Raw genomic sequence first — 27561 nt, forward strand, 5'->3', positions numbered from 1 at the left:
TCCCTTATACCCAAGTTAAACTTCATCAAAGATGTCAGCTCTGTCAGCAATAAACCCACATGAAATTTTGAGAGTGAAACCTGATGCCAGCTGGGGCACAGCACCTTTGTTTTACAAACCCATCCTTGTCATGAGCTAATTTTGTCCTCTTTCAGCCTGGTGCTACCCATCACATCTAACGAAGCAAAAGGAGCCTTATTCTGCTTTTAGCATCGTGTGGATTAAACCCTCCTTAGCAAGGAGGCTCCCATAACAGAATTTGTCCTCTGAGCAAAACCGCAGCTGAATTGTGAGGCGCCCTTCTCTTGGCCAGAGGTATCAACTTGTGAGTCACCAGCTTGAGGTGGAGAACAGAAGAATAAGAAAGTCAAACTGAGAGCCTTTATGCGGGCAAAGCTCTTATTTGCTGTGGTGTTCCACTCGGCACTGCAAGACCCGCCCTTCTATTTTAATGTTGCCCTGGCATGCCTGGTTTTAAGGCTATGACCTATACAACTGAACTCCTTGAGTAATGACATTTTCACCAAGGAACAGAAACATCTGATCTGTAGCAATAACAATGAAATTCATCAAAAATTTTATATGCCTGTATGGGGGGGAAAAAAGTCCAGTCAAAGCTTAAAAAATCCCCCTCCCAAATAGGGCGTGGCAGGGGACAAGGGCTAAGCCACATGAATCCACCTTGTGCTTGCCACCCCACCAACCTGCTGGGACGTGACCGCAGCAATGCAGCCATTCCTGCCTGCAACCAGTCCCGCTGCTGAGAGAGGATGACGATGTGCTGAGAACCTGTGAGAACAGTCACGTGTGCTTCCAGTTTACGTGCTGAGAGCTCCTGAGAGATGCTGCTGGGGAAGATGGTCACGTCTTAACAAGCTTTTCTGCTAATGTTTAGTTTGGCCCCTCTTCTACTGTATTTGCTGCATCATGAACATATATATGTATAAATATGTATTCTTCCCTCTTTAAAAGCCTCTCTCCCCATTATCCATGATAATGGGGAGGATTAGAGGGCTTTTTCTTTTTAAAGCGATTATGATTATGTGCAACCTTTGCTCCCGAGTCATTCACACAGAAAGCACAGACAAGCCCGCCCGCTGCGAGGTGACAGCTCTGTCTGGCTCTGCAGGGCTTTGGTATTCATAGCTCCACGAGGTCATCGCTGGAAAAAACCCTGACAGTGATGTGACCTGGCACCTCGGCTGCTTCTCGGCCGCCTCTCCCTTGGAGCTGCAGAGTCTGCTGTTCTCTGGGGTCACTGGGTGAAGCTGCCAGCACTGCCTGTCCGAGGAACTGGTCACACAAGATGTTGCTGTTCCAGACCTAGAGACAAGGGAACAGAAGGAAACCCAGCTGAAGCAGTGCTTCTCTCACACTCCGCCTGAAAGGGCTGTGCTGGAGGAGGGTCACCCCCATTAACCCTTTGAAAAAGCAGTGAGGAGGGGGCATACATCTAAATTTAGCTAATTGTCTAGAGACCATGTGGGAGATTCTGGATTTGCATGCTCATTTACATATACTATGCAAATAAGGAGCTAAATGCAGCTTTTTACTTTCTAGGTCACAGCCTGCCTAGAAGAGGAATAAAAATTACCTATTTGAGCTCATCAGCAGTAAAAACCTACATGCAACCAGCCTGTCTGTGCCACTCTGCCTGCTTGTGCTCACCTCTGCAGTGACTTTAGTGCATTTCCTAGAGCCAGGCCCACACTGCTAGGGCAAGGCACAGCAGCAGCTTTGGCATCCTTGGACATGTCCTTTGTCACTGCTCAGGATGGGGTTGGGCATATAGCAAGCAGCGACTGAAATGGTGTTAATAGTGGGTTCTGCTGCTAGTCTCAGACACCAGTCTTTGTTTGGCCTGTGAAGTTCATTAGTATCAAACTTTCAGTGACCCTGGAAAAGTCGAAGTGCATACTGTAGAGAGAAATGGGGTGAGGTCCCATGTGCAAATCAAATCTTTACGAAGGATTAGGCAATCCTGCACGTGGCGGGAACAGAGACCATGTGCCATCAGCTTTTGTATCAGCTCTCTCTAATCCATAACTGCAGTCTGTGGTTTGGGGATAACATTGCTATCATCCTCCTTCTATTTATAATATTTGTAGAATACCCCTCTTAGTTCAGAGGAGTACCATGGCACAGGAGTGCTGTGCACAAGTACTGCATTAGGCAGTGAAAAGTCCGAAATATATCCCTTCTTGCAACACAGTGCTATAAAGCTGTTTCTGGCACTTATGTGCAACAGTGAATTGATTCACAGATTCACTGAAAGATCTCCCTACCCTGATGAAGATGACATAGTCCTTAGTATTTGCCTAATACTAAACAACTGTGTGTATCAAAATACAATGCCACTCCACTCTCCAAAGTCTTCCTGGACTGCCTCATCTAAATGCAAAGCTCTGTTTCTCCAGCTAGTGCTGAGGTAGAATGTGGTTTAGTTCCCACAGGGCTGGAATACAAGATTAAAAAACCTCTTTGTTAATAGTAGCCTTAGCTTTGGTTTTATTTCAAACACTGTCTCTGGACAACACTTGGCTTTTCTTTGTCTCTGTTTCTCCAGGTACCAAATGAGGCAAAAGGTAACTGTAAATTCCTTCAAAGCCTTGGAATGAACCTTCTGATCCCTAAGTGCCATCAGCTGCTGTTTTATGGACGAGACCTAGACTAGAGAATCACTAGAACAGCTGAAGAGCTCCAGGCATAGCCCAGTAAGGGGAGCAGAGGTCCTCACACTCCTGTCCTGGCTGTCAGTCACGTGAAGGAAGAGTCAGCACACGTCAAGGCCAGTGATGCTGTTGTGACCCCTACCTGCCTTTAGCAGCACACCCTGCGAGGCTCATCTTACCTGGACAATGATAGGACTGTCGATGTTCTTTCTGTAGAAAATAGCCTGTGTGTCAAAGATGGCACTGGTCGTATCATGTTGCACAGGGGAGCACGTGCTTTGGTTCTCGCACTTGATAAGCACGTAGGGATCTGCTCCTAAAACACAGTCAGCAGCACAGCTCTTAGGACACAGAATGGCAGCTGAGACCTGCCCAGAAACCCAGCAGAAGCAATCCCCTCCTGTGCCTGGCAGCACCAGTGCTACGGAGCACAGGCTCAGGGCACCAGAGCATGCCACGTCCACTGCTAGCTGCCCACCACCAGCAGAGGCGAAATACCTCATTCTTGTAACAACTGGGTGCTCCAAGCTGGAAAGCAAGCACCATCTGCTGTGAAACCGGCTCACTCCTAGACTGGGATTGCGATCTTTCCACATTCCCTTGCTGGGTATCCTCCTGGCTCATCTAACAGTCTTCAAAGTGACACTCGAAGCTCCCGGACACCGCTCTTCATGCGAGAGCCAAAATGCATCTGTGCATATGCGACCTGGTATGTAGTTTTGGGTGCCTGGGCCAAAATGGAAGGTAAAAACTGTTCCTCATCCACAATTCCTATGGAGGGCAAGGACAGGAACTGCACAGGACTGCTTTCAGATCATAGAATGCACATCTCAGTGCCCATCTTTAGACTGCCTAGCTTTAAAGTGCTGTCTACGGTATTCTGGTATGAGTATTAGTGTTAGGCGGTAGTTTTCAAGCAGCAGTTTCTCTTCCAGAAAGTAAAATATTGTAAAAATGCAAAAAACATTTTGTAGGAGTGCACTGGTTTCAACGAAGTTTTCTGTGGGAAACTGTCAAAGCAAATCCTCCCCAGTTTCTCATTTAATTCCCATGAACCTGAGACAATATCTTCGGTTCTATCATTTAGAGCGATGTAATTTTAAAGTTTATGTTACCGTGTTTGTATCTATTATAGGTCCTAATTAATGTTTTAAACTACACTTTAATCATACATAACCCACTGAGATTATTCAACACTCTAGAAATGCTTTGTTGTTTTTACACTAAATATTTTTTACTTTGTTATAAATGTTGATATTTTCTTTCCATTCCAACAGGGAGTAAGAACCCATTTGGAAACACCTGTCTTCACCCTCAAACAGAATCAACCATCCCACTTTCTCATTAACCTTTAATGAAACACAGGCACTGCAATTTTTTTGGTATTTCAACGCAACTATTTCTGTCCATCCCTATTGTTAAGGACAGCATATCTGTTTTTCTACACCTTGCTACTTTTTCGATTTGGATTTTAAATAAACCCACTGAATGTGTGTAAGTGTAAGTCAGACTCACGATCATTTCTTAGACACATTTTATCACTGTCTACTTGAAAATGCCATCACTGGAATGACAGCCATAAGGCAGCATAATTTTAAGGCAGCTTTCGTTTTTTTAACAATTTATACCCAGGATGATATTCCTCAAACACGTCACTCGTTTACAAGAATGGATACCGACATCTCACACAAACAAGCCACGTAGCAGCTACATCCAAAACAGAAGGAGCTGCTTCCACTTACGAGAAAGAACAGATTTTTCCATGTGCTGCACTATGATTGCACCTGGCCAGACATGCGATAGGCCTGTTACCCTGACAACACCTCACACTTTCTATAGCAGGTAGCAATGTATTGGCTTTTCTGATAGGCAATTATTTCCCATGTCACTGAATGTGTGGATTTAGCTCTGGGGTGTGGGGCGGCACCACGCTGTGTAATCAGTGATGGAAAAGCTCCTCCCTGTGCAAAGAGATTTGGAAAATGGATCTGAATGAAATCGGGTCTTGCATGAAATGGTGTCAACTACTTTAGCCAAAGGCAAAGAGCAAAGCAACATCTGATCATTAACAGTAATTAAGAGATAAAGGGCATAAGAAGGGGTGGGGAAAGGACACAGCTTAAAGAGGTAGCAGGCATATCTGCTGGAAGAGGGAGCTGTTAATAAAGGGACTTGCTAGGTGAAAGGAAACGAAAGGCTAACAACTGAAAGAGATTCAAATTCTCAGAAAGAGGTAGGAGAAAAGAGGAAGGTAGAATTGGAACATGAAGGGTACTGCACAGCATGACCTCAGGATGGCATCGCTGAGTGTCAGTTATATTAGGAGGACTGGCTCCAATTCCAGTACAAAAGAAAGAAATGGGAGAGCTGCACATGTGGGATGAGACAAGGGACGGTCTCAGCTACAGTTGGCCCAGTTCTTTGCAGCTCTGGGCCTGGTTTATTTACAGTACAATGTCAATGCAGAAGGGGCTACGAACGTGGAGAAGCAACATCTTAGTATTCGCCATGAGCTGGGAATGAAAACAACTGGAGCCGCTACTCTGGCAACTGGGCTGGCAGTGGAAGGAGGACTGGGTTCAGTTCTCAGGCACACAAATGACTCAAGCTATGCCTTGAACACCATAATGTGAATAAGCAAGCAACTGTTTCGTCTCTGTCCTATGGCCATGCTGTTCTATTGGGAAGTTGTATGAAAGAACAGTGCAAAGGAAAATGTTGGAAACTGTAAATGCCAGAAACACTTGAACAGTAATGATGTTTCTAAGGCTTAAAGAAACCTATGCACTGTAGACTAAGGCTAACTGTTGGTTTGGGTTTTTTTTGAGATTTGGACTGAGGATCTAACATCTGCATCCTTCAGCAGTCTACCAACCACAAAAGGCTTTCTAGAAAACGTTCCTGAGAAGAAGTTCTCAGAGACATTCCCACTCCTCTTCAGCTAGACCACTCTTACTGCTATATGGAGAGCTACGACAAACTCAGTCCCTGGAAAAGGGCATGGGCCAAACAGAGCAGACAGTACTGAGATACAACCTCTGCCTTGGGAATTACAACAGGTTGTTTGGTGTTTTGCAGCTGAGTCTTTGCTCATGTGATATGTCTCAGCTTCTCCCACGATACAGATAGTAAAAGAGAGTCTTTCCATTGGCATCAGTAAATCCTCCCCCCATTTCTGCTCCATCTTCTCTCTGCTCCCCTTCTCATGCTTGGATATTTACCAGCTACTTTTTGCCTTTGCCTTCCTTCTCTTTCTCAGACTGCTCCCAAGACAACTGCCATTAAAGGTACCAGATACTCTGCTTACTAGGTAAGTCACATACTGGGGCTTACAATACCTAGTTTAGAAAAGAAGTGGTGAAAGGCAATTAAACATGCAAATTCAACTCGGAATTTCAGTGGGAAGACTTAAAAATGGAAAAGGTGATTTGTTCTCAAAGACAAGCTCTTGGGAAAAAAGTGCGACAGACAGTAGCGAGAGCAATTTTTAAGAGAGACTTGGGAACAAGAGACAGAAAATCTCCAAGCACATAGCGCTTCCTCATCTTGCAAACCTGCCACTGCACTTGGCTCACAGATGGCTGGATCAACTTCAGAACGAGCAAACTCGAAGAGAGGCACTTCCAAGAGAAGTAGCCTGTGTGCATTCAGAACTGAGTCTGGGCAGCTAGATTCATCCACTATGCTTGACAACAGCAAATCATCCGTTATTTTTTCCAGACTGGACAAATGGATCAAAGACAGCAGCAAGGAGGAGCTTTCCCATAAACATTTAAAATAGCAATTAAACAACCTTCTTCTGGCAGGGAGCAGGGTTCTGATGACAACCAGCTCGTGCACCGGGTCGGGCGTGCACTTGCTATGCAATTTTTATTCTCTTCCAGTTTTGTTTAAGTAGTTGCTCAGAAATTTGTGCTAAGCACAACTCTTGGATGACAGTGATGGCCTTAGGTGAAGAACAGCGCACTGAAGTCTAAAATCCTTCTATCCAAGTTATATCAGAAAAAGGTATCTCTGTTCAGGCTGCTCTTACCTTCAGCAACTGCATACCTGAGTATCAGAGTATAAGGACAGCCTGATGGTTTCAGGACAGTTTGTCTTGGAGATGTAATGATGTGTCTCAGTTCTCAGAAGTTTCAGAATGAATCATAACCTCCTCCTTTATCAACAGGTTTTGTCTCTCTATGCTAAGGGATGACAGTGATGAACCGGGCAGGTGGCTGGACAAGGTGGAATACAGCTGACAGATGACAGAGACTGAGCGTAAGAAAAGAAGCCGCTTGAGAGCTGAGATGCTGCAGACCAGAAGGTGAAGGTGAAGTCAGGAAAACCCTGGGAAATGCAGTGGGGCTAATCAGATGCAGCAGCTCACACAGAAACGAGTTGCCATCAACCTTCGCACCAGAAAATGAGTAACCTTTGTGTGAGGTCCTATTAGCAGCAGGAAAACACAACCACTTAATCTGCCTATTTTCTACTTGACTAAACATATTGACTGTGCCTAACCTGAAAGGAAACCTCTAATTCTCACTCCCAATGGCAATTGCTGTGTGGCCTCTTCCCTCATCTCACAGTATTGATTAGACAGGAGGCTGCTGTTGACTTTTAAGTCTAGTTCACATCAGGAAATGCTCCAGGAGCACCCGGTAAGGCTGGCATTTCCGTAACTGCCCATGTCACTTGGAGGCCTAAACTCACTTCTGAGAAAGCTGGTCTTTTTCAAATGCCTGGCTGCTATTTCTCCTTGAGATAAGGATGGGAGAGGGTCCATGCGTGGATCCAGAGAAGCCAGAGAGGAGGCGAAAGATGACGACGAGATGCATTCTTTTGTGGCAGTATTAGGAAGCAATCTTAGAATGTGGGATATTTAATGTCCCTGGACACATTACTTTCTAGTGTAAATTTACAATCTAGCCAGGCAGTGTGCTTCAGGGAATTTCTATATCCACTCGTTCAATCTACCAAGAAAATCCCAAATGTGAGAAACATATACCATACCCAGCTTTTTAAGTTACAAAAAATGGACTCTAGTATCAATCATGAGCTTTGCCAGATTTCCCAAAAAGGTGCCCTTAGAGGGCAGAGTGGCAGTTACGGGCGTTATCCTTGTCATTGCATGGCTTGATTTTATTGTGTAGCACAAATGTCAGCAGTGCACATTTGTTGTTGTTGTTGTTGTTATTATTATTATTGTTATTGTTATTTACACACTATCCCTACTTCATTTGTCTGAAGCTGCTATAAGATGTGGCATTCTGCAAGACAGTCTGTGAATGTACGCTGTGAGTTGGAGATACTTACAGGAAAAAAAAAAGGCTAATACAGAAAGACTCAACCAGGGATTTCACAGCAGAATTCAAGATAATGGGGAAGCTCCTGGAGTGAACTAACTCAGCTCTTCCTCAGTGCTCCCTGAGTGGATGAGATTTGGAACTACAGGCTGAAAAGAGACAAAGGCTTTCACTGAAAGCTTTATGTCGATACAAAAGGAAAATATTTTAACTTTTTTGGTGAAGTCAGACAATAAGATTCATTTAGGTTTTGTGTTAAAATCCCCTCAGGTTTTTGGTGAATCTAAAAATGGCATGTTGTTTCACACAGGGAAATGGAAGCACTTCAGAAAAAGAATTGACAATGACAGACTGGGTTTTTTTCAGCCACTTGATGAATTTGATATTAATTCACAAATAGTATCACTTGACCCAATTCTGCAATTTTTTCAGCAGATAAAATAATCAAGCAGAAGTTTTGCTTAGGTTTAAATGGAAAATCTGAGGGTCCATTTCCTAGCCTAGAGACAGTTCTTCCCACAACAGGTGACCTCTTCAGTTCTGTCAGGGTAATCATCAGCCCAACACTGGATGCTGAAATTAAAGTGGAAGATGCTTCAACTCAACATGATCATGTGTGGTGGTACTGAGTCCTAAAGGTATTTGGGCTATGTTGTAGTTAGAATATCTACTACACATCGGTTGTAAGTCCTATCTGTAATATTCCTGAGGATCTGTGTCTCAGTGCACCAAATCCCACAACACTGAGCTGAAGCCTGGTCTTTGGCAGCTGCAGGCAATTGTTTTTAATGATCTTGTCAAGACTGTAATTGGGCTAAGGATTGTGAAATGCTAAGGGTGGAGAATTGACTTTTATTAGCTTACTACAGGGAATGTTAGAGAAAAATGTTTAAGGAATTTTAAAAGCAAAAAAAACCCCACCCTTAAAAATGAAAATGTCCTTCACAGGGCAAGAACAAGATATACTGCCTCTTCTCAATGCACTGCTCTGCTACTCTTGTCACATATGGCCCCTTCAGTCTCACCCATCCATTCTGCCTTGCTGAGAACGTGGAGCCATACCACTTGTTTTGACTGAGATGTTTGTGGCCTCTGTCTTTCATGAAAAGTACCAGTAAAAATGAACTGAATCAATTTTCTCTCTTCCCTCCAGCATTCCTGTCCCCTGAAGAGACAATCGGAGTTAACTGTTAGTGGCTTTCATAGTGAAAAGTACATTCAGTCACCACTCAGTGGGTACCAGGAAAAACTATGACAAAGGGACTGGAACAAAATTGTAGCCAGCTGATGGGAGAAATTTTACAGCTGCTTTGTGAGACTGAAGATGAACTGTACTACATGTCTAAGTCTAATGCCTTGTCTACCACAAGAAGTTCATGCACCTGAGCTCCATGTCTTAAACTGAAGAGAGCTGAAGAGTTAGTTGGAGCAACCACAGCAGACATTTCAGGAATCTCTTTAGTTTCCTATCCCAATTTCACTGCAGTATCTCTGCTCCTTTGCTTTCTCCCTACTGACCACTCAGTGCTGGATGTGTCTACCTTTTTCTACTGCACTGGTCATGGAAAATGAAGGCTGATAGACAGAAAACAGGAGTAGAAAATGAGGAAGCAAACGACAACTGGACAACTCTCATAATTAATTGCCAACAACAGGTGCCAGAAAGACATTTTAGTGTCCTTTAGGGCACTTCCTTTGATGTATAGAACATAGAATCACAGAATCATTTAGGTTGGAAAAGACCTTTGAGATCATCAAGTCATTGTAAACCTAACACCGCCAAGTCCACCACTAAACCATGTCCCTGAGCACCACGCCTGCACATCCTTTAAATACCTCCAGGGATAGAGACGCCACCACTGCCCTGGGCAGCCTGTGCCAATGCTTGACAACCCTTTTGCTGAAGACATTTTTCCTACTATCCAATCTTAACTTCCCCTGACACAGCTTGAGGCTGTTTCCTCTCATCCTGTCACTGGTGACTTGGGAGCAGAGACCAACCCCCCCCTCACTCCAGCCCCTCTCAGGCAGCTGCAGAGAGCGAGAAGGGCTCCCCTCAGCCCCCTCTTCTCCAGGCTAAACCCCCCCAGCCCCCTCAGCCGCCCCCCAGCACACTTGTGCTCCAGACCCTGCCCCAGCCCCGCTGCCCTTCTCTGGACACGCTCCAGCCCCTCAAGGCCCTTCTTGTCCCGAGGGGCCCAAACCTGAGCCCAGCATTCGAGGTGGGGCCTCCCCAGGGCCGAGCACAGGGGCCCCATCCCTGCCCGGCTCCTGCTGGCCACACCATTGCTGACACAAGCCGGGGGGCTGGTGGCCTCCTTGGCCACCTGGGCACTGCTGGCTCATGTTCAGCCGCTGCCAACCAGCACCTCCAGGTCCTTCGCTGGGCACTTTCCAGCCACTCTGCCCCAGGCCTGTAGTGTTGCCTGGGGTTGTTGTGACCCAAGGGCAGGACCTGGCACTTGGCCTTGTTAAACCTAATACAGTTGGCCCCGGCCCAATGATCCAGCCTGTCCAGGTCCCTCTGCAGAGCCTTCCTGCCCTCACAGAGATCAACACTCCTGCCCAACTCGGTGTCGTCTGTAAACTTACTGAAGGCGCACTTGATTCCCTCATCCAGATCATTGATAAAGATATTGAACAGAACTGGCCCCAAAACTGAGCCTTGGGGAACACCACTTGTGACTGGTCACCAACTGAATTTCACTCCATTCACCACAACTCTCTGGGCAAGGCCATCCAGCCAGTGTTTTACCCAGCAAAGAGTACGCCTGTCCAAGCCATGAGCAGGAGAATGCTGTTGGAAACAGTGTCAAGGCCTTTACTAAAGTCTAGGTAGACAACATCCACAGCCTTTCTCTCATCCACTAGGTGGGTCACGCTGTCGCAGAAGGAGATCAGGTTAGTAAAGCAGATACACAGTCCTGTACAATTCATTTAAGCTCTCCCTGTCCTAGTTTATCCAGCTGAAAATGGTTGTCTGAAAAACTAAATTTCCTCTGTGAAGTCCTATTAAGCTTGTGGTAATGAAGAACAAAGTGCTCTGAAGATCTTGAATGACATTGCTGATGTAAGTGTAATACACTACATGAGTCTGTGCGATTCAGCTGTCTCCCTGGATATTTTCCATTTAGAAAACACATAACCCTGAAAGGTGAATTTCTTACTAATCCCCAGAAAAAGCTTCTCAGGAGGGTCTGGCTACTACTGCCCATCCGAACCAGCATAGATGACACATACCTCTTGCTGTTTTGCACCACCTTATTCATCTGATCTCTCCTTTTGATCAGATTTTATGACATGCTGAAAAAATTCCCATAATTCTTCAGTTTGGGTAAATTCTGACTTATCAACTTACATATCAACTCAGATCATGTTTAGAGGACTGATGAAGCCCCTTCCTCTCTTCCAGGCTCCCTTTACACTTACCACCTGATCTGTCCTGCTTCTGTAAACCCTCTGCAGAGTGAATTTTGATTTGGGTGACTCTGCGTGGATAGCCACAAAGAAGACTCCAACATGTCATTTTAGGCTTATCTGCCGTCAGCTCCCTGAAAAATCATGGGAAAAGCAATTGAAGCAATGAATGTCAAGTGAACAATCAATGGTTCTGGAAATTTGGCATTTTCAGAACATAAGACTTGTGCTCTTTCTCATCTACCATTTTGGAAGTTTGTGATACAGAAATGACAGACAAGAAATGAGACTAGAGCAAAGCAAGGTAACTAAATGCCTGTTATCCTTTGAGTGGCAAACAAACTGGCGGGGTAAAAACCCTTCAAATCATGGGAAATGGTATCAAAGCAAGAAAAATATTCAGTGGGCCTGATTTCACAGAACACTAGTTTTGCCCTTGCAGACAACTACTGGTTTCAAAGGAGATGGTCAAAGAAATAAACAGTATCAACTGTAACTGCAAGCACTAGTGCTCAGCATTCTGACCTAGAACTGGAGGCAACTACAAAAGCCAGACTAAAAGGTTGAAAGACCCAAACTGAATTGTCAGCTAGGTTCCTAAGTAAAGAAGTCCTGACCACAGGCAAATCCTAGTGAGCCATCTGGAGATTCTTGGAGGTGACCCTGACCATCATAAGGGCCTAGATCTGGAGTGATATGAGCTAGTGAGTCAGGGATATTTGAGGGCAACTAGGCAACCGTTTCCAAGGAGGTGCAGCCAATGTGGGTAAGGGAAGATCTCAGGTAGCTGTGAGTGCGACGTACCTGAGTTTTGATGGCACATCTGTGAAGAGTCTCAGGATAAACCTTGTAATGATGCCAGGATGATATGTGGTCGGGATAAGGATGTAACGGCCTTGCTTAAGGATCCTCCTCAAGAACACAGTGCGTGTGTTGATATACGGAGATGTGGCCACTCTCTCCTGCACAGTCAGCTTGTGTAGTCGATAGCTTCTGTTATCCTCCACCTACAGCCACAGAGCAGTATACGGATTAATGCAAGGAGAGATACCAGAGCTAACAGGCAGGATTTCCCCTGCACACCACACAGCCTTTCATGGGCAGAAAAGAAAACATGCAATAAAGGCAAATGGTTTCCCAAACGGTTTTTCACCCACTGAAGCTGTGGCAGAGATAGCCCTGACAGGCAACCCAGTGCTCCAAGCACTAGCCCACACAGCCTTCCAAGCAGTGCTGTTCTGCACTTCACTGCATCGTTATACACATGTATACTCTTAAGTGGAGGTGAAGGTTTGGCACTGGCAAAGACGTGCATCCACTAACAGAGACACAATGCTACTGCAGAGTTTTGAATACTTTCAGAGACGCACGCCCATGCCAAAGACTCCACCCGCTGAGCTACACTGCCATCCTAGATGAAGCTGAGATTCATCTGCCTCCTTTCTCTAGCACGTAGGGAGGGCATTCCATTCTTATATAGCAGGCTCTCAATCCAGATGCACACAGCTGCATTTTCCTTGCCCTTCCCTGAATACAAAAGCTACAGAATAACGGTTTATGTTTTGTTTTAAGCCTTGAAGCTGTGCTTAACTATTAACATGGTCTTCAGGGAACTGATGTTTGCCACAGCACAGTTAAAATATAAACCTATTTCTTAAGCAGCTGCTGCGGGCAAAGACAGCCCTACATTCTTTTCTGGTAGTTCTCTTTTGTCTTCAGATAATTGAGGCCATGGTCTTCCAAAGGCCTTTAGCCATGATAATGAGCCTGGTAGGTTAGAACACTTACGAAACAAAAAAATTATTGAACAGAAATATAAAGCACTGATACTTTCCTGAAGGTGTGATTTTCTTTTCTATGCCTTTCCAAATTAGATATATAGGCAGGAATAAGGCAAGCTAAATTATGCTACTTTCCACAATGACACTTTTCGATGTATGTGCTTAACAGGTGATTGTCAAATGAATAGGTGTGATGCAGATGTCAGCAGCTCTAATTGACTGCTAAAAACTGACTATTCTTCAGGATATGGCCATAGACTCAGTGTAGTCCCACTAGTTATAGCAACAGACGATAAGATACTCAAGTGAAAAAGCAGATGCATAGCTGTTTCTCTTGATTCCCTCCTGATTCTTTCAGATCATATGTTTTAATTTTACTGAAGTTGCCCTGGGAGTGCAGTTAAATTACTGTTTGGGATCCCTTTGGTTCCTTTTCACATATGCTCATTTCCTACTCACTACTCCAGTTTTGAAAACACTCTTCACTCTTTTTAGCTACGTGGCCAAAGAAAAACTGCAGACTTTCCAAACTCATTCACTTGGCTGTATTTGCTGAGGAAATGGAGGCAAGACACTCCAATGAGAAGGAGAAGAAAAGCCTCAATGTTTCAAGCGTTAATATTGTTTTGTTTTTCTCTTCAAAGCTTGGGGTAGGAAAAGCACTTAAAATTCTTTTGCAATAGGAAAAAATTACTTATGTTCCTTTAGTTCAAACAGAGTTTGAACTGAACTAAATTCATTTTAGTTCAAATAGTCTAATGCCAGCTCTGGTGACTGTATGCAGTACACATGCAAAGCTCAGGTTGAGAGGAGAGCCAGACCCCACCATGATAATCATGCCTCTATCTGCCAGGGATCTCGTTGCCAGGATGAAGCAGGGCTACTGAACAAACTGCACCAGGAGTGCAGATGGCTGGCTACCTTCAATATTTCAAAGCCAATTGGGATGCTGTCTCCTTTCCCTTCTTTCTTGTATTTGCGGCGATCCTCCTGTTGTAATGAGACCAACACTTTGTCCTCAGTCTTCTTAACATCAAAGATGTACTAGTAGAAGAGAGAAGAGGGTAAGCTGTTAGAAATGCCTTAGGATACTGAGGCTGAAGCCATCACCAAGGAAATACATGCATACAAAGGAGGCAAATGAAAATACGTTTGGGAGTAGGAGGAGAGTTCTCCATATAATACACATTCCCAGCAATTCATAGCTGAAAATTAATAGTAATAATAAGGGCCTTTAAACCAAAAGTATCAGACACTGAAACGGGTAATTCACATACAGGACAGCGTGAGACAGTCTTACAAACTAACTGTTGAGACAGCAGAAGAGAACATCTCCTCTGAAAGCAAAAGGCAAAAGATTAAGTTTAAGGCCCTTTATATACGGCCTGCACATGAAGAAAACTTCCAAATCTGAGTTAAAAAAAAAACCAAAACCCACAACTTTGTTCCACACCTACAATTTCTATTTAATATAAGAATGACAGGAATGCTAATTTTGCACTTTCTTGGTTTTCCTGAAAGTCTTAGGAATACCCAGTAAAAACAGCTAAGGAGGACTCCTGCATCTTTAACATGCAAATCTTTTATCCAAACTGTTTAAAGTAAACTTGAATCACCTTGGGTTTAAGACCAATCAAAGGAAATTATTTCAAGTTTAGGCAGCAGCTCCCATCTCAATAAATCAGACTTGAATTGCTTATATTATTAGGTAGCACTACCGGACCAGTTCACAAGAAAATATGTTTCAGTAGACAAAAAGGGTCAGGTAGGTGTTTCTTTATACAACAAAGAATTAAACACTGAATTTATACCCCAAACCACTGAAATTCGTTCACTATTGGAGAATCCTTTAAATTTTGTTTCTTTCGTGCATACAGAGGGCAAATCTGTGTTGTCAGAACCACTGGAGGGGAAGAGGACACTATTATGCCAAGTTTAGACATGTGTTCTTCCATCCTCAAAGACCTTTAAATGTGAAGCAAACAAGTAAAAGCATAAAAATGCAGTGGCGCACAGCTGGGTACTATGTGCACCACACGTTCTGATTTAAGCCAAAATTCAGTGACGGCATGGAGAGGAATGTCATCAGTGGTTCAATTCTCCCCTCCCTGGTCCTCCAAGAGCTGCTAAAAAGCAAGTCCTCATTGAGCTTTGCTCTGAGGTAGATACTGAGATTGCCTTGGTTACTGTTGTGGAACGATCCCCTGTAATGACTTCACATCCCTCTGTGGTTAGAGCTCTGCAGAATAAGGCACCATCCCATTTCTCACCCCTGACCCTCGCTGTCTCGGGCAGTGTCACACCCACATGGAGGAAACACCGACCTCTAGCAGAGCTGGCTGAAGCACAGCAGAGTCCGAAAGAAAAATCAATACCTTCCCAAGCCTCTGGGCTTCATTAGTTGTTCAGGGTATTTACGGTCCAGATTGGCCTCCTACAGAAATACTGCTCGCTATTCTGGGCTGGCTGTTTTGGGGTATGAATTCAATGCTTCTTTGTACTCTTATTTGTATGCTATATCAACAATCCAGCAGAGAAAGCACAGGATCCTGAAGAGAGTCCTAGGGGTTGTAAAGAGCCTCTGCAGAGATAATCTAAAAAGTGAGATGTAAATATGCAGCAACACCTACTAAGGCACATTTTAATTCTTGTCCCTATTGAACCATATGCAGTGATCCCTTTTCAGATAGTCTAGAGTGTTCCAGGGCAAATGGAAGTGTGGAAGGGGAACTGTGAGAGTGCAAGAGAGCTCTCTTGTCTGACGAGAGGTTTGCAGCTATGGTGATCTTTGATCTGATTACATTTCAGTTGTCCTAATGGATAGCAATCTGGAAATCAGCAGGTGGCTATAGGAATACATTTATACTTGGCTTAAATTCCCTTATTTTAAAGGGACTGGAAGTGTCACAATCCCTCTCGGTACAGATAAACTTCACAGGAGGTCTCAGTGTCAGGCATTTCACTCAGGGAGAACAGAGAGAGATTATCTCTAGACTATGGTAGTATGTGCCACAGTAATTTATAATGGCCCTAAGCTAACCTAAATGTGTTCCAGTGCTGCTATTAAGAGCCTTTTAATCAACTAACCCAGAGATAACACTGGAATAGAAAGAACTTCCATTGCATCGGGCATTGCACTCAACCGTAACGTGTGTATTTTGTTCTCTGTGGCAGCTAAACACTTAAAAATGAGACCCAGACAAGCACTTGGAATACATCCAGAACCATACAGCGTAATATTTGAATAACGTCACCCTCTGGAAATGCACTGACAGAAGACAGAGCAGTGAAGAACTGCTGCTCCATCTACACTTAGATGATGGGATGAGCAAGGAGTTTGAGATTCACTCCTAGTCTGAACAGCAAACGCTGCTTTTCTCCAATATCCAGCTATGAAAATTGAGGGACGCAGACAGAAACCTCCCATACAGATGCAGAGAAGCAGACACAGGAACATCTTTAATTAATCTAAAGTATTCACCATCTAAAGCGGTGAATTACAAAAGAACAGAAAGGTCAGTTTTCAAAGTAATAACTAAAGCAGCAAGTGCCCAGATCTCATTGACAGTAATGGAAGTTTTACGCCTAAATTCACCTGCACTGGGATGAAAACGTGCAACACTGACAAGGGCAGCAAAGTGAGAAACAGAGTAAGAATGGATGAAGAGATAAACTGAATAGTTTGGAAGTTACCAGGTAGGTTGAGGCAAGGAAAATTATGTAATGCTGATGAGAGGGTGAGCTTGGGGAAGAGACTAGATACTTTCAGAATCTTAGATTAATGTAAAGGGATACTAACTAAATACAGTGGACCAAATCCTCAGCTGTTTAAGGGTATTAAGTGGATGGGAGTCCTGCCTTTCTACAATTGGGAAACTGAAAGAAGTCCAGGCAGGACTTCACTAACCCTGGTGTCTCTGACTCATCAGCCCCAAACATGATCAGTGCTAAACAAATATCTAAACTCTTCTGAGAAATTTCACAGAAATCACTGAAACATGCAGTGAAGCAGCATATTCCCAGAGGACAGACACTGGCAATGAGATTTCTGTCAAGCAGTCACTGCCAACTCCTAAATAGGGCGGGTATTTCAGAAGCCCTAGCTAAAGCGGATACACTTCAATACATCACAAAATACAGGGATTCCCACCTGGGGATTCTGAAGGAAGGTCTCACTGTTATCAAAGCATCCACCAGAGCGATTTAGCAGGGGCTCTGAATTCTTTGCCCAAGCCCCACGCATCATTTCCTTCTCCCAGGTCTTGTGGATACTGAAGTAGGAGGTATTCACAATCCGGCAGATGTCCACATCAGTGAAATTCTTACACCAGTCCTCAAACGTCATCCTATTCCATGCGATACCAGGAAAGTAATGGTTTATTTAAAAATAAACAGTGATACTCACACAAAGAGCCAAAATAACACACAAAATCTTCCAGTAATTTAAAAGGAGGCATTGCTCAGCTGTCCAGAGGGCAAACTGATTCACTGGAAAGCTCTTCATGTGGAAATACTTGTGAAGCCACAATCACACTATCTTCGCACTTAATTTAGAGAAATACCACCTCAGGGTATTTGGTCAGCTCTGGATTTGTACTGTTGCAGCACCTAAGCCTAAAGGATATGTTGTATCTACCAGGCTGGATTTGATAACATATATTTTGCAAAGGCAAAAGAGATTACGTGGAACCAAAGCACTGTCTACTCCTCATTACTACAGTCCTTATTGTTACATCTGTCCCTGAGCATGACTCAAACCTCTGTACTCTGGGCATAGCTTTTATTTAGCACCATCGCAGTGCTATAGCCTGTGCCTGCTAAAGTGACAGACTAGACTGCAGAGCATTTAAAAAACATTCACCTCCTCTAACAGCTTGGTATCTCTGAACTACCATCACGCCCTGACTTATTAAAGGTCCAGAACCAAACCCTACAGCTGGATTCCAGTTGCTGATTCTGACAAAGCCAAGCAAACAGAAGACTTTTCATACTGAGCCCTACCAGCACTCTTGAATCAATACTGATGATCTACTGAAGAAGTGGCTGGGCTGCCTCAGTGTATCTAAGCTTTGAGCCAAGTCAGAACTATTAGAGTTCTAGAGATTATGAAGAGAATGAACACTTCTTGTGCCCATGCTGGAAAACACTGACAAATATCAAAATTCATTGGCTGCAATTGCATTTACAGATACGTCAGCCATGGTTGACCTAGAAATCCTACAGATAGGCACAGCAGTCAGTAAACAGGATTGACAGCATGTTCAATACTTGGCATTCTGTCATGTAAACCACCACATGTATTGTCTTGGATTCTGAGTGAATGTCCTAAATATAGGTGACAGATTTTGAGGGTGTTTGAAACTTATATTTACTATGAGCTACTAATTTTGTTCTAGTTTTTAATCCATTTTTTCTGCTCTTCTCTGTCATCCCTTGAGAGTTTAAAAGAAACAGACCTTGTGCCAGGACTGGATAATCTTGTCCATTTGGGGAAGTTGTTTTTGAAGCTGTTAAGTGGCAGAATTAATGACAATTGCTCAGTACAGCCAGTATCTTCAAACCATTCACATGATTCCCACTCACCAAAACTCTCCATCATTCTCAAGAGTGAGCCCCAAGCTCTTACGTTCTGAATTGCTGACTTTCTTCCACTCCTCAGAACTAAAAGGAAAAAAAAAAGAGGAGGAAAAAATAACAACAAAGATTATTAATAACTTACATTAAATACTCTCACCTGGAAAAAAAAAAAGCAAATAAAATTCCCTCATGGTCCCTTCTTATAAAGGTAGCATCAGAGTACTGAAAGGACAGATGTTATTCAACAAGAAAGTGTGGAGTTTACAGGAGGATTTTTAAAACATTAATTGATTTGAAATCTACTAAAAAAGAGACGAATGTGAAATTGGCACAACTAGAGCAGAACTGTATTGATTTCTTTTGTCACACCCTCCCTTAGGACACTTAAATAGCTGGCTTGGAAGGTCATATGAGATCAACTCCGTTCCCTGAAGGCCTTTCAAAAGAAACCTGGTTTTCTTCCTCAGAAGCTTACTGAACACTTCATTTAGACCAGAGTACTCTCTTTGTCTTTCAGCGTCCTTAAATAAAACAGGCCTGAGGTCTGAGATTTCCCCAGAGAGCCCTTGAGAAGAAACTGCTGCAGCATGAGCCTACTGTCCAGTTTCCAGAGTAACACTGCACTGCACAGACACTTCATTGCCAGCTTAGCATATAACTTAGGTGCTCTGCATTGTCCCCTGGAGGCAACTGCCTCTTTTCACTGACTGCAGGGAAGCACGGGATCCTAAATGCAAGCAGTCTGATGCTTAAATCAGACAACATGATAGAAGACAGCATAAGCCCCTTCCCTAATGCGTTACATCAGACAAACAGAGCCATGATTCCTCGCTCCCTTTCCAAAAGTGCTTGGAGGATAAAGCTGAAGATGGTTGGCACGAGGGAACGGAGATTGCTTGCCATAACAGACATTTTCTTAACCTATTTGGAAATTCTCAGTTTAATTCTGTTAGGCCAAAAACCATGGGCCAACCTCAGACTCCTCAAGGCTTCCACTGGAATGAGTGGCAGCCGTGCCAAGACAAGAGCTAGTGGGGAACCACAGGGGCTTAAGTTATACCAGACACAGTAGCTATTCTGCGCATTCTTTGCATTTCACCTGAACCAAACTCTTTGAAAGTAATAGATTTTTGCTAGCTAAAGTATGGAAGTTAAGAACTTAATATGCTGTTAAGAACATTACATTATTAAATGCTAACGGTGGCTGGTAAAGCACAATGTTGAACTATAACATCCTAGTTAAATGTTTTTTGCGTGGAAATTGGCAGTGATATACCTCCTCCAGCAATCATTTCTGTCTCTGTAGGGGTGCCTGCTAAGCTCATGGCCCACGTTAAGATTCATTAGAAAATAATTCAAGAAATCACAAATGTGGCAATTTTACAGCATTTTTTCACCAGTCACTTAAATTATCTAAGAATAAAAGACTTATACCATCCCCAGAAGCTAGCAATTACAGATGAGAAACTGAGTCACAGACAAGCTCAGTGGTGAAGCTGGGAACAAACCTCATGCTCTTGACTCATCACCTTAATCCTAAGCTATTTTTCTACTCCTGCTCCAGCATGCCAGAACAATGATGTAAACTAAGGTCCAGGAAGCCATAACCTCCTGGCTCCTCCGGGATGTGTTCATTTGTTGAGAGAATGCTGTACTTGAGAAGAGATGGCACAACGACTCAACCGTCGCTAAGTATTGCAGACTGACGTTGTGTCTCAACAGTCTTTAACCATGCATCTAACATCCAGTGGCCCTAATCACAGTTTCATTTCTTGATGCTGGATTTGCAGCACTTACTTGTCACTCCAGGCACCGTTCCACTCTCTTTTTCCCCAGGGATTCCTCAGCCTGATCATGAACATCTTTTCTGTGTTAAAAGAGAATATGAGCCTTTCTCCAAGGGGCAGCTTCCGAATTGCAGTCACTGAGTAGGCATGGCCGATGACAAGACCCATCTCTGTTTCCACTTCATTGGTACCGCCAGAGGAAGCCTTTAGCACCAAGAATGACAATTACAAAAAAAGACCTCACATCACTGAGGGACCTGACAGCTGTGTGTTCAAGGGGCAGGACAGGGAAGGCTTGTTCTCTTCCACAGGGCTATACGTTCCCTCCTCAAATGATTTCACTACGCAATAAAACAGCAGCACTGGGACTCAAAACTAGTGGCTCACTAGTCTGGTCTTTTGCACGATAGTGCCAGACAAGTCCTAGCAGACAGAAGCCCAGAGCATAGGAGAATACTGCCTGCTACAACCATTCTCCTACAACCTCCTACATCCATACTCCTTCTGCCTTCAGAGAGTTAAAGACCAGGCTGATGGACAACCATTATCAGCCCTTCCAAAATCTCATCAACTTTACAAAATGGCTCTTCTGGATATTGATGACTGTGCTCAGACATAGCACTGTCTGGTGGTATCCTCAGCTGGACACTTCGTAAGGCCTAAGGGTTTAGCTGGTGAGTCCAACGCCTGTTTCTGTGTTGGGGTAAATCTGATACCCAGGAAGAACTACTGGCAGTGGGTAAAAATAGAGGGCTTGGGCAAGAAAACTTCCCAGCCATTTGTCAAACCTGTCCTGTACCTCACTCGTGACCTGACAGGCCTCTCATATGTGGCAACTGGCAGATCTGCAGGCTTTCTTAGGAAATGGGTTTGCTCCTCGTAGACTTCACATAAGAAGCCTAGTTTCCAGCAGTAATCAGGCAGTAAACTGTCCTGCTGGATGACTTAGGCCTGATCAGATGCTGATCCGAGAATATGTAAAAAATTTCAAGCTCTGAAAAAGACCACAATTTCATTTAATGCATCCATATCAAAATCTCCTAAGTACATCTAAAAACAGAAAAGCAGTATCATATAAAGATGCTGGAGTTGCTTTGAATGACTGGCCCATTACAAAGCCAGTACAATGCTGCTTCTGAGCAACACATACCGGCCAGGACAGTGGGAAAAGTAAACCTGCGCCAGTGCTGTAACCCATCTTCTGAGTCAGAAACAGTCCAAATGGTCATGCCTCTGGATTCATCACACACTTGCTGGAGCCAGCATGGCCATTTTTGCACTGAGCCATATCTAGGTCTCTCTCACCTGTATTGGGCTATAGCCCATTGGGCCTTAAGACACTCACTCCCTTGGACAGCAAGGAAGGAAGATTTGACTCAGTGCAGATCATTGCGTGTAAACCTGTAATAACCTAAGTAAGAGCTCAATGATCAAGCAAGCCTTTGCTCTGGTGGAGAGAGGTGGAATTATTAGAGTTACGAAATGCACATAGTACTTTCTCAGATATTTTTATCCATTTCAAAATTTCTCTGGTCTAAAAAGACAAGGTCCTTCTCCTAAGGCAGGTGATGCACTGGCACAACAGTGTTCAGACCCCAAAGATAAGAAATCGGGGGGGGGGGGGGGGGGGAGGAAAAGAGAAAATTATATTAAATTGGAACTGACAGATGGTCTGGCAACTGTGAGACTCTCACCAAGACCTCTTTGCCTTTCACCAACAACAGCTCCTAAAGAATCAGCTCATGTGTTACACCAAGACTGGCTGACATTTCCAATGGGTTTGGGCTTTCTCCAATGTAACACTTTCACTTGCATTTTTCACAACTAAAAGCAAACAAGAGTCCTTGACAGCATGGGAGTCTGTAACCTCTTCTGCTGCATTTATTATCCCCCAGGCTTTTCCTACTGCTGGGCTGCATTTCCCACCTCATTCTGAAGGCCTTTATTTATTTATTTAAATGAGATATTTAAACATCTACTGTCTGTTCACATTTCTAAATCAATATTCTAAATAAATAAATAGCTCAGGGCTATTTTGTAATCCAAGAAAAATGGTGACATGTTTGTAAGTCACCAATGAAGCCAACTGAGTATTAAATACTCTATACCTAACAAGCTTCACTGTGTGTATAATATATCTATCAAAAAGTGATAAATGCAGATGAGTCAAGCCAAAGCAACAGGAACAGCCCCTGTTTAATCAATGTTTAGAAGCACTGGTGCAGGGCAGTGCATGGCCAGGGCCAGCTAAACAGATAATGTTCTCAGACATCTCCAAACGTGGCTCATTTTCTGTTGCTCTAGACAACTGCACAACTACCATGATACTCGCAAGAATTTCTGAATAAGCCAACACTTCGGGGCCCGCCAGCTTATGCTACAGGTATGAAATAGTTAAGTGCTACGGTAATATGGTCTTTGTTTCACTGACGGAGAAATTAAAGCAATGCATTTAAGTGATTTAACTAAGTCCATGTAAGATTAGCCTTAGCTAAGGTCTTAAACTGGAAGCAGAGGGCATGGGAGTAAGATGCTGAAGTGCACCTAGATGCAATCCTGCAACTTCTAGACAATGATCCCTTTTCTGCAGGCTGCACTTTAAAAATCGTTTCAAAGCAATCTTTTAGGAAATATTCAGGTGCCATGGCAGTTTCTTAGCCCTCCATGTGCGGTAACAGCTTCTGACAAGGTGAGAATTTCAGTACTACCCAGTCACGGCCTGATATTGCAGACTTTGATAGAAGGCGAGTTAAGCCTAGTTGTCACTGGTTTCCCTCCTGTGGCAAGGGGCTGTGCAAGGCCTTTGTCTGCCGGTGGTTTGTGAAGTATATAGCACCCTTTGGGAGCTGCTACTCATCTGCCTCTAGCACCTCAAGTGAATGGAGAGAGGTAAAGCTTCCATGGAAGGCAACCCTGTATCACCCTTGGGGAAGCCATCCCCTCTCTCCTGACTACAGGAACTTCAGGGTCATTGCCTCCTAATGTAGGCACCTGAGTTAGCTGCCTCACATTAGCCAGCATAGGCAAGATTTACTGGTTAATTCTAGTGGGGAGTCTTATTAACAAGCAGTACTACCTGAACAACCAAGTGAGCTCAGCCTTTCAGCTCAGCTCTAGTGTTACACTGACGATACAACTGCATCATCGCAACCAAAGTCAAGAAGTCTCGGCAGCTCAGTGCCAGCAGAGCTGTTTTCTGTAAACAGATTTTCCTAAGAAATAAAGAAATTGAATGCTGCCATCTGGTCTCTAAATTAGGGCATTCTAGGTGGATTAACCTTGGGTCGATACACAACTGTGACCATTCAGAAAGAATAGCATTTCAGATCCACAGTGAAATGGCAGCACAAATGGCTTTGTGGTTTTGTAGATTGTATTTAGTGGCTCATGGAGTTGTACTTGGCTGACAGCACTGCCAACTTGCTAGCTTTTTCCATACAAAGCTTTTCCAAAGCTTACAAATAAAGGACATACTTAATATACTTATACTAATAATGGTCTTTTTTCCAGATTTTTAAAATTGAAATTAATTCTTAAAACCGAGCTCTCTACACATACCGTAATGTAACAGCTGATCAGCCCGCCTCTTTTGTGCACTTTCAGCAAGTCTTCAAACAGCTTCATCTGCTCAGAAATAATCTCACCATATTTGCCCTGTACCAAATCAATGGATTCTGCCACTGCTCCAGTGAAATCCACGATTGCATCTGCAGCGCTGCCTCCATCTAGGGCTTCATAAGATCCAGCCAGCCTGGAGGTAACACAGAACATTCTCAGTCACAAAGCGGCTGTCAGAAGTGCTCTAATTTGGCTTGAATGCAGGTAATATATTTGTGTCTCACCAAGGAAAAAACAAAACAGAAAAAACAAGCAGTTTGCAGATAAACCTTTGCTGGGTTTCTGTGAAAGGACTGTAATGATCCTTGAGGCTTTGGGCTGCTGAAGTAAAGTGCATTGCATTCTTTTATGATTCACCTCCTCCATGCAGATTAAAACAGGAGTTTTCAATCTTTTTTAGGTTCTCTACTAGCAGCGAACCTACTACCTATGGAAAGTACGATAGAGTTGAAAGACAAAACAAACGGGTAGAAGGGGCAGCACTGAGGACCAAAAGGACAATGAACTAGCTCATACTTTGCATAAGCTTTCTCCAATAATGCGCTCCAGAATTCATTTTTCACATTGGAATGGCAGTAGATCAACTTCCCGTCCATTGTTGGCAGCAGATCGTCAACAACCACCTCTGTCCATTCTCCAAAGCACCAGAAGCGGAAACGGAAAATCCCAGCATATTTCTCTGGGTTTTTAGGGTCCCATTCTTGTTCTTTAAAGTCTGGAATCACCTGAGAAACCATGCAAGGGAAAGTTCACCAAATGGACTATGTTCAGATTTATTCAGAGGGCAGACTGCCCTGGAGCGTGCCCTGTGCTGGTATTCAGCTTCATAAGCAGTTGACCTTAAATATAAGCAGTGAAAAAGGAGAGTGAATTTGGTACAAAGTCAAATATAATCCCACTTCAAAGAATCTTTTAGGAAAGTAACATTCAAATTGATCTGCAGAGAAAGATAAACAGAACTTATTGGACTCTCTGGCTTTGCTATAGCTCTTTGCTTTGAATCCACATAAATTCACCACTTATCAGAGCCCCATTAGTTCTAGAGGGAAAAACATTGGCTGATAGGCTGGGAAACAACCAAGATTTATTAGCTTTATTTCCTGCCCCAAGCACCTACCTGCTGCCAGAGGGCCTTCCTCAGAGCCAAGCAGGAGCATGCAGCCACAAACCAGCAGTTCCCCAGGGTGCCTTGGTGTAAGTCATGGGAGCTGATTCCATTCACAAACAGGTGGGGGTCTTCACAGAGGTCCTAACAAAGCAAACCAGAGAGATCACTGGAGACTCCACTCCAGAAATGGTCACAGCAACCTTCCAGCTATTCTTTTCCACACTTGTTCTGCATCACATTCCCATTGAAGCATGGAGTTTCTGTACCAGGAGGTTCAGAAGCCCTCTGGCACTGAGTATATTTGAAAGTCAGGTTATACAGGACTATTTAAGTTCTTACAAGGTCTTATTTAAACACCACGATTTACCAGTTTTTTTGCCAGAGTTCCTAGTTCTGCTCTCAGCTGAAGGTGATCTTTGAAGACTGGAATGAATGCAACATTTGGAAGACTTATTTGGCTTTGGGGCAGTTAATGAACTGAAAGTAAGTGAAAGGAGAACAAGGAAGCATCACAGGCAAAGGCTTTAACCAAAAAAAAAAAAAAATCAAGAAAAGCAGCAGGAAATTATGCTACTGACACCAGAACGCTAAGCTCTTCTTCCTTCAGTTGCTGCTCCCTTGGCTGACATAGTGGAAACCCTCCTCCACCAACAGCATGAGTTGCTGCAGTGACCCCTGCCACCCAGCATCTAAGGCAGCAGAGAATACACATCTGTGAAACACGCCTCATTCTCTGGGTCTCATCTTCCTTATTTATCTGGCTGTTATTAGAACCACTCATTCCTCCTCTCCCATCGCTTTCCTGGCTCCATCTCTATTTACATGCAGATTCTTACCAAAGCATAGCTGGCTCTTCCTGCAAAGTCTCCCTGCTCCTCGCTAGCTTGTCCCTTGCTGTGTCTTTGTAGCCTGCAGATCAAGGCACTAAAAGGAGCACCTCTAAGTAACATTGAACATGGGAAAACCACAGGAGTACATTTTTCAGCAGTATTGTCTTTATTACCAAGAAACCCTTGGTAGACAGTGTTCTGCTGAATGGATACATATGTGGCCTCACAGTCCCAGAGAGAACGTCCAAAGCACACTTCAGAAAACAGGTAATCTGACTGACCCATTACTGTTACAGAACCTAGTGATTTCAACCCAGTGATTGCTCATGACACTCTCTTGTGAATCATCCTCAACCAGTCCTGACTGGTTGAGAGGATGGAAGAGCAGACAGTGGTAAAAAATTCTGCTCTTTCATAGTATAAGAATAACCCTAAATTTCAACACTGTGGGAGGGAAATTATCTTATACCCAGGCATTAGAAATGCAGAATAAATAACTCCCTCTCGCCTCAAAATGGCAGGAGACTCCAAATTCACTGCAGTCGTTCCAGTTTGTTAGCAGCAGCAGAATAAGGAGCTGTGCTCCTTACTCGTGAATTCTCACTGCCCTTCGATAATCCTAGATGATGATCCCAAAATACCAAGAGTGCAATCCAAGCCTGGCTACACACTACGGGCATGCCAAAACCTCTCAGTCTTCCCTTTGACAGGACTGTGACAAATCAGTGCCAGCTGAACTTATTTTCAGAGAAAAGAACCAACTCGGCGCTGAGCTGAAAGCCTGTTTTCCTGGGCTGGTTTAGCAGATGGCAGCCTGAAGTCAGCTCATAGTATGCAATGCATGGAGCTACTGCTGTTTTCTTTAAGAAAATTAAATTGGTAAAAATTTTAAATGCCTCTTGGGAAACAAGTGACTGATCATTATATGACACTGTTGTTCTGTCAGTATTTTTTACATGTGTCTTCACTTAGAAAATTTTCAAAGCTTATTAACAGACCTTAATAAAATTCTGGATAACAAAATGGTGCCTACAAGGAAAACTGACCATGCACAAGACACCCATCTGCATCATGGACAGATTCATTCAATCTGCCTGGATGCTCTGATCCAGAATGGCAACAGGAACTTCAGGGCCAGCACTTCAGCTGATGTAAATCAACCCAGTTACCTGTTGCACGGGTTGACATGAGTTGACTAATTGGCTTTCATGGTGGTAGCACAATTCCACACCCAGTTTGGGTAAACTCAAGTTTCAAATCCCATTTCCATGCACCTCTGGCAGTAATAATTCCTAGTTTGTTTTTCCTTTCAAAATGTTATTTTGTTGGCGTAATAAACAAGGGATAAATTGAGCCTTCAGGGTTAAAATTGTCCAAAATTTTCTGTCACTAGAGGAAGCCAAAACTTTAATTGGTTTTGAAAGAAATTAAGCACTACTGTGTATTACAAATATCTTCTCTTATTTGGATTGCTTTGCTA

The 27561-nt window shown here is 43.6% G+C and overlaps 1 protein-coding gene across 1 annotated transcript in view; it reads right to left on the minus strand.

Moving 5' to 3' along the window:
• Positions 1 to 378: 378 nt before the first annotated feature.
• Positions 379 to 27561, minus strand: part of CAPN6 (calpain 6) — a 65225-nt gene continuing 38042 nt past the window's right edge. Inside the window, exons 4-14 of the mRNA XM_075107231.1 lie at positions 25261 to 25392; positions 24660 to 24868; positions 24084 to 24276; positions 20536 to 20729; positions 18745 to 18822; positions 17312 to 17507; positions 14083 to 14205; positions 12185 to 12387; positions 11393 to 11514; positions 2852 to 2988; positions 379 to 1323 (exon numbers count right to left, since the gene is read on the minus strand). Coding sequence (XP_074963332.1) covers positions 1141 to 1323; positions 2852 to 2988; positions 11393 to 11514; positions 12185 to 12387; positions 14083 to 14205; positions 17312 to 17507; positions 18745 to 18822; positions 20536 to 20729; positions 24084 to 24276; positions 24660 to 24868; positions 25261 to 25392 — 1770 coding nt within the window. The 3' untranslated portion in view covers positions 379 to 1140. The remainder of the gene's footprint in view (positions 1324 to 2851; positions 2989 to 11392; positions 11515 to 12184; positions 12388 to 14082; positions 14206 to 17311; positions 17508 to 18744; positions 18823 to 20535; positions 20730 to 24083; positions 24277 to 24659; positions 24869 to 25260; positions 25393 to 27561) is intronic.

The sequence above is a fragment of the Phalacrocorax aristotelis genome, chromosome 11 (genome assembly GCF_949628215.1).
Source record: "Phalacrocorax aristotelis chromosome 11, bGulAri2.1, whole genome shotgun sequence".
In the NCBI taxonomy this organism is placed as follows: Eukaryota; Metazoa; Chordata; class Aves; order Suliformes; family Phalacrocoracidae; genus Phalacrocorax; species Phalacrocorax aristotelis.